The 6,896-nt window shown below is 58.7% G+C and overlaps 1 protein-coding gene and 2 long non-coding RNA genes across 3 annotated transcripts in view; 1 reads left to right on the top strand and 2 right to left on the bottom strand.

Annotated features, from left to right (window-relative positions):
* The window catches only part of LOC107184447, a 23,043-nt gene extending 17,587 nt beyond the window's left edge, over positions 1-5,456 (bottom strand). The window contains exon 1 of the long non-coding RNA XR_001515296.1: positions 3,684-5,456. This is a non-coding gene — a long non-coding RNA (uncharacterized LOC107184447). The remainder of the gene's footprint in view (positions 1-3,683) is intronic.
* Positions 1-6,449, top strand: part of NFASC (neurofascin) — a 211,716-nt gene extending 205,267 nt beyond the window's left edge. The window contains exons 29-30 of the mRNA XM_015569556.1: positions 2,269-2,338; positions 5,703-6,449. Coding sequence (XP_015425042.1) covers positions 2,269-2,338; positions 5,703-5,934 — 302 coding nt within the window. The 3' untranslated portion in view covers positions 5,935-6,449. The remainder of the gene's footprint in view (positions 1-2,268; positions 2,339-5,702) is intronic.
* Positions 57-2,305, bottom strand: LOC107184445. The gene is made up of 3 exons (XR_001515295.1): positions 2,265-2,305; positions 947-952; positions 57-386 (listed from the first exon to the last, which is right to left on the bottom strand). It is a non-coding gene; the product is annotated as an uncharacterized LOC107184445 (long non-coding RNA).
* Positions 6,450-6,896: the final 447 nt, after the last annotated feature.

The raw sequence follows: 6,896 nt of genomic DNA, 5'->3' as shown, positions 1-6,896 counted from the left end.
GGTGTTTTGCATAAAACAGGTGAAATAATGACTCCCTGACCCCCTTCCTTGGCCTCTTTTCCAACCTTTTGACCTTGGCTCCTTAATTATTTTTTCTTTGTCTCTGTATTGCCTAGTGTGGGCCGGAGGGCTGCTAGCTGGTAGCATGAGGCTCTGGGAATAACATCCCTGTGAAGTAGCTGCAGTTCTTTCCTCACCTCTCCCTCCTCACCTTCCCCCATGCGAGGTCCTTCACGTGTTTGCTTCTGGCCTCCCCGCAGCTTACACCAACAACCAGCCCGACATCGTCACCCAGGGCTGGTTCATCGGGCTCATGTGCGCCATCGCCCTCCTGGTGCTGATCCTGCTCATCGTCTGTTTCATCAAGAGGAGCCGTGGTTAGGGGCCTGTTCTCAGTGAGCCTAACTCTAGCCAAGAAACAATCCTCTTGCCTGTTCTATGCATCTTAGACCTGCCAGAAAGCTCTTGAGGTAATTAAGTTGCTTGAATTGGGCGGATGGAGCCGTCCAGGCAGCTCCAGAGAGGGCATGGGAGGAACCCCGGTCCCTGTTAAGAATGACCCTCCTTCCCTTGACTCACCATCCATCTGCTCGGTAAACTGGCTTTTCTCAGACCGAATCTCATTAGAAACCTGTGTCCAAGGAGGAGGAGGAGGAGAGGCATGAGCTCTGACCGTGAGAGAGAGTGGCGAGGAGGGTCTGGACAGAAGCAGCACAGCCAGGAGAGAGGCTGCAGCGTTGGGCTCGGCGTGGTGAGGACGCCATGGCAGACACCCTAACAGGACAGCAGCTCCCGCGTGAGGAGCAGGCCGAGGCAGAGGGGCAGGATGCACTGACAGGGTCCCTCCTGGCCCTTCAAGGGCTTTGGGCTTCCCTAGAGGCCCAGGGGGCATTTCTCTTCTGGGGGCCTCAAGGTCCTCCAGCCCAGATTAACTACAGTCAAGGACAAGGACCTCTGGCGTTCTTGTTTCTGGAAATATTGTCTTCAAATGGGCCAGACAGTCCTCTGTCTGCGATGGATTAGGCAGGGTGACAGGAGTCAGAATAACGGGTGGCCCTGGGAGTGAAAACCCTGCCCGGTTGCAGAGTGAAATCGTCCCTTGCCCCCACAGCCCCCGTGGCCACACACACCCCATGCTCCCAGTGCCTGCTCGTCTCCATCCTGGAGACCAAATCCTCCTCCAGGACCCACCTAAACTCAGAGAGCGGACACTTCCTTCTTCCCCGGCCCCCTTACCCGCGGCCCCTGGGACTCTGGAGGGTTGTGCTGCTCCTTGAAGTGAGGGGTGGGCGGGAAATCCTCATTCCTGTTCCAGTGAATGATGTTGCTGTCACGCTGAGTGCTGTGCTGGGACTGTTCTTCTGTAAGAGAGAAAGCCAGAGCTAGAGAGGTGGGTGGCCTGACTGCGTTCACGTCCCTGTTCCAAATGGAACTGGACCCCTGAAGAACGCCTCAGGGAGATGAAAGGAGCCCCTTAGAAAGCTCAGGGCACCAGGAGCCATGACTCCTGGGCCTGCGTCTTCACTCTAGACTCAGTTAGTTGCCAATTTGTTATGTGGCGTGTCCTTCACCTCTCAACGCCTGTTTTCCTCCCCTAAAAGGGAGGTGATGATCCTTCTTTACACCCCAAAAAGGACAAATAGTCATTCCTTCATGACCTGCTGGGTGCCAGGTTCTGGGCTGGGTGCTAAGGACTCTAGAAGGAAAGACATCTCCCCCTCAGGGACATGTCAGCGGGCACAGAAGGAAGAGCACGGCACAGGACAGGGCCTTGGTGGATGTTTTCCAATCGCAGAGGTGGGGGAGGGAGCCACACGAACACCTGAGGCCACGGCATGCTCCGAGGAGCTTTGGAGAAGCACAGGGTGCCCCGCCCTCAAGGGCAGAACTGGCGTTCTGTCACAGGCATAGGAAACACACACATAACTACACACAGCAGGGTAAGGAAGGTGCCAGAGAGAGGATTTCACCCATTGGGTGTTTAGGGAAGACCTCGGGGAGGGTTGTGGGGGGCCCGGGGGGAGGAGCATTTACTAGTAGTTGTGGGTGGAGATGTAAGGAAGCCCGTGGGGAGGAGGAGGAAGAGACAGAATCAACTTGGCAGCTGATTCAATGTGGAAGCAAGAACAAGGGAGGCATCGCTGGTGCCCTGTCCAGGGGAAGAATGGGTGCCCCAAAGGTGGTGTCTCCGGCTCTGTGGTCAGGGCCCTGCAGAGAGAGACACACTCAGTCCTCACGTCTGTGTCTTTGCTTCTCTTACTGACCAAGTGCGAGAAAAGAAGGATGTTCCCCTTGGCCCCGAGGACCCCAAAGAAGAAGATGGCTCGTTTGACTACAGGTGGGTGGTCTCCTTGGCTCCTGTAGGCATGCAGTGCCCCCTGTCAGGTGGCTGCCCTCGCTGCCCTGAGCAGGGCCCTGCCCTCAGCAGCTGGCGTGACTGACGGGCCACTGTGCTGAGGTCCTCCCCCATCGACCATTGGGCGGTCAGCTCCGTCTCCGGCAGCACCTGCTCGTCCTGCTTGTCCAAACATGGCTGCCCCCACACTGCCCGACACACGTGCGCGGCCCAGGTCGCTCGGGCTATTTACACGTGTTCCCAGGGTCTGGGAACCCTGTTCCCAGCTTTCTTCTCTGAAAACAAGCGCTGGGTCCTCTTTGCTATGAAGTGAGCCGGGCTCTCCGCTTCCTCTCTGCCTACACCCCATTCCAACCTGAAGATACTGTCCCGGGGAAGCTGGATTGTCCTAAAGGGTGGGCTAGGTGAGGGGTACAGGGCATGGTGGGAGGGGGGGTGTCCTAGGCCTTTTCCTTAGCAACTTGAACAGTATCTCTGGGCTTTAGGCTGAAATAGGCCTTAGAGAAGCATCAGGGTCAGCGACTGTCCCAACTGAGAGGACTGGGGCCCACACTGAGCGACGACCTGCCCAAGACTCACATTCGCCACTTAGTGAGCTAGTGGCAGAGCTGGGAGGCCAGGGGCCCAGCTCCCAGCTACGGCCGTTGTCCGTCCCCATGCTCCTTCTCAGGTCTGGACCGGCCTTCGTATCTGGCTTAGCAGAGTGGCGGTCTGCCTGTTTTGACGGCGAGCGTATTTTGAATTGAGGAACAGTGCGTGGTGGGTCATTCCCAGACCAAGTGGGGTGCGAGGAAATGCTCTCCTCAGAGCCCTCCTTCCCCACCCCACCCAGTCACTCTCCGGGGCCACGTCATCCCTGTCCTCCTCTGACCTCCTTATCCCTTCCTGGGCCTCCGCCACTCTGCCCATCCGCAGCCTGGCAAGCAGAGCAGATCAATGGGCAGCAGACTCACTGTCCACATTGGAGCCTGTCTGGCGGCTTAAGGACCACGTCCAGCCAACCTCCCGTAAGCCTCCCACAGGGCAGGCAGGCGAGGCCCCTCCCGACGGTCCTCAGGGAACCCTGGTGGGGCCCAGCTCCTCCATAAGCTGTTCCCTGGTCATCAGGTCCCAAGGCTGTGGGGCGTTCTCTCCCCCAGACCCTCAGTGTAGCCACCGAGGAGGGGTGAGGCCCTCAAATGCCGGACCAGGCAGCCTGTGCTGGGAGAAGCTGTTTGCACAGGCACCGCTCCTCCCCTGGACGCCAAAGCTGGTGGGCAAAACCCCTGCCTCCTCCCCAACCCACTCCTGCCCCGCCGACACTGAGGTTGGACACGCATGCACGGACCGTGCACACCCCCCGCCTCAGCTTTGGCTGGGGTGGGGGTGAGGTCTGCAGCATTCATCCTAGAGCCCCTACTGGGATGAGTCCAAGAGCCCTAAACTGGGAAAGGGCTGAAATGAAGACATCAGAGGAAAAGACAAGTTTCTAGGCACACAGGCCCGGGGCAAGGAGAGCACCTCTCGCTGGGGATTTCTCTGCCCCCGCCCCCCGGGTTCCTCCCACCCCTTGTCTACCTGCCCTTGGAGGCTTCTTGGAAGGTAGGCTGACAGGAGGCTGGAGCAGGGTCCCCTGTCATCCTGGCTTCTCTCATCTTCCCTTCGAGAGGTGTGTCCCTTCCAGACCTGGGTCCTCCCTGCCTCCCACCGAGAGGGCATCCCTTTCCGGTCCAGCGGTCGCATTTACCTCGGGGCCTGGAATGCCCTCAAGTCACAGACACAGTCCTCATGTTTCTGCGGGTGGTGGGCGAGCTCTGGGGAGGGAATGCATGCGTAAGGGGACTGGTAACTAGAATCTAGTTGCTAGACGAGGTGCAGCCCAATTAATGAATCGCTTAATAAAACCAATTTAGATCTTCAAGTTTTTAAGAACTCTGCTAGGTCTCAAAAGGTGAGCTCCACTTCCCTCACTCGGCCCCTCTCCCGCAGCACGGCCTTAGAACACAGTAGCTATGAATGGGGCCGCAATCACTTGATCACTCGTAACGTGGGGAGAGTGGGCTGATAGTCTTCCATCTGCTAATGCCCAGCACCTCCGCTCTCACTCGCGCCTTCCCCTGACAGCTGCCTTCGCCCAGCACTGCTGTTAGAGGCCAGACCGCACTCCCCAAGATAACGGCCACTCTGCCTGTTTCCTGCACACCCAGGAAGGAGTACTGAGTGTGGCCTGGGGACTGCGGAGGGGACAGTGTGTGTCTGCTCAGACCACCTGGCACCGCTATCGTCCCGCCTACCGGGACCCAGATCCTCATGGCTGGTCCCACGGCCTCCTGCCTGGGCGCCGATTCCCCTCTGAAGCGCAGCCAGCAGCACCTAGCCACCCTCTGAGCCTAAAGGGCAGTTTCCCAGCCGGGAGACGGGATGTGGTGCCTGAGCAGATGCTGGCCCACTCGGGTGCCTCACCTGCTGGGGGACCGCAGGCACAGCGGGCAGCTGCCACCCTCACCAACAGCCTCCCAGCCCTCCCTGCACAAGAGGGGCCTCAGGGAGCTACAGGATGCCTTTGAGCCGTTTCTGGTCTCACCTGTTTTCTGCATGTCACTCCCTCTTTCACTTGCTAGGCCCGAAGCAACAGCATCTGTTTGTAGATAAATGAGAGAGAGAGAGACAGCTGCTGAGAGAAACAACACCTGGGCTGAGAAGGGGAGGGGGCAGGGCCAAGGATTGTTTCTTTAAGACCTGACCCTGGTTTTCTGTCAAGGGCAGAGCCTTTTCAGACTAAGCCACTCATCAGCCCTGGCCGGGCAGCTCAGTTGGTTAGCATCATCCTGATTCGCCCAGATTGCGGGTTCCATCCCCACTCGGGGCACATACAAGCGTCAGCCAATGAATGCATAAATAAGTAGAACAACAAATCTCTCTCTCTCTCTCTCTCTCTCTCATCAATCAATAAAAAAGTTTAATGGTGATAAAAAACCGAAGTCACAAATCAAGAGTCAAACCAGCCCAACCCCTCTTGATGGAGAGGTTCAGAGAAGGGCTGCCCCATCCTGACTCCCATCCACCTGGTCTCCCAGCAGTTGGCTCTGCCTACTCCCTCCCCCCCGCGCCCCCCAGAGAGTGGCCCAGCCCAGGAGACAAGCATGGGCTCCTGTCCCAGCTCTGCACCAACTTTCCCCCTCACTTGGAGAAGCCGCGTGGCCTCCGGGCCATAGTTTCCCGTCTGTAGAACTGGCTGGACGGGGAGGGCTGGACGGGCTGGTCCCTGAGGACCTGTCCCCTCGGAGCTGTGTAGCCCATCGTGCCTGTGCGTGTGTGGGCAGCGCGGGGCCGGGCCAGCTCTGATTCTCTGTCTCTCTCCGGCCAGCGATGAGGACAACAAGCCGCTGCAGGGGAGCCAGACGTCGCTGGACGGCACCATCAAGCAGCAGGAGAGTGACGACAGCCTGGTGGACTATGGCGAGGGCGGCGAGGGGCAGTTCAATGAGGACGGCTCCTTCATCGGCCAGTACACGGTCAAAAAGGACAAGGAGGAGACCGAAGGCAACGAGAGCTCGGAGGCCACGTCGCCCGTCAACGCCATCTACTCTCTGGCCTAGCGGGGCCCGGGCACAGCCACTGCTTTCCAAGTGGGGGGAGAGGCGCGGAGGCGACCGAGCCACCGCCACCTTCATGGACAGGGTACAGTGTGGGGGCCTGCCAAGCTGTGAGGACCACTGACCGCCCAGCCAACCATAAGCCCCTCCCCATGACCCACACGCCAGGTGCCACCGGTGGGGGAGAGCCCGAGCCATGGCCGAGCTCAGCTGGCGGGCACCCGGGCCCTTGCTCAGCCTCACAGCCGCCCTGAGCCTTCCCCCGGCACTGCCTGCCCTTGACCTCAGCATACACTCACCACTTCCTGTCGGTTCTGGTACTTGTCATGGCCTTTGTTTCGCTTTATCCATCTTCCCCTTCAGACCCAATGTCTCCACTTTCCCTTCCTTCTGAAGTATCCCTGGGAAGAGAAAGAATAGGTGGATTCTCTCTCCCCGCACCCACTCCCCCCAAAAAATACTGCAACAATGGGTAAAAAAAGCTTTGGTCCATAAAAGAACATACAGAAAAGCTGCAGTATTCAACCGCGTGGGGCCAGTGATTTCGAAGGATGCCTTTCTCGCCGTATGCCTCCCCCTGCCCACAAACCATCGCCTCGGCCTTGTCTGTTGCTGAGCTGGGCTTGGCTCCTTTCCGGAAAAATGACAGTATTTTTGGCAGGGAGAGGGCGGACAGGGATTCTTGCCTGGCTCTGGCTCACTGGGAGGTGGGCTACCTCTTGCTCCTCCCTGTGACCCTGCCCGATACTCCAGAGTGTCCGGGACAAGAGCCGCACCGACTGGTGGAGGAGTGTGAGGAGCAGGAGCGGGCCCTGATGGAAAGTTCAACTCCAGTGACTGGGGACCTCAAGCAGCAGAAAGCAGGCACCCGGTCCCTGGGGAGCTGTGCTCACCTCGAGAGAGGAGAACAAGACTGGGTTTGGACTCCTTCCTCCCCATGGGACACCCAGGACTAGGCGTGAGGG

This window comes from Myotis davidii, unplaced genomic scaffold (genome assembly GCF_000327345.1).
Source record: "Myotis davidii unplaced genomic scaffold, ASM32734v1 scaffold710, whole genome shotgun sequence".
In the NCBI taxonomy this organism is placed as follows: Eukaryota; Metazoa; Chordata; class Mammalia; order Chiroptera; family Vespertilionidae; genus Myotis; species Myotis davidii.
This window is presented reverse-complemented; position numbering and strand designations above follow the sequence as displayed.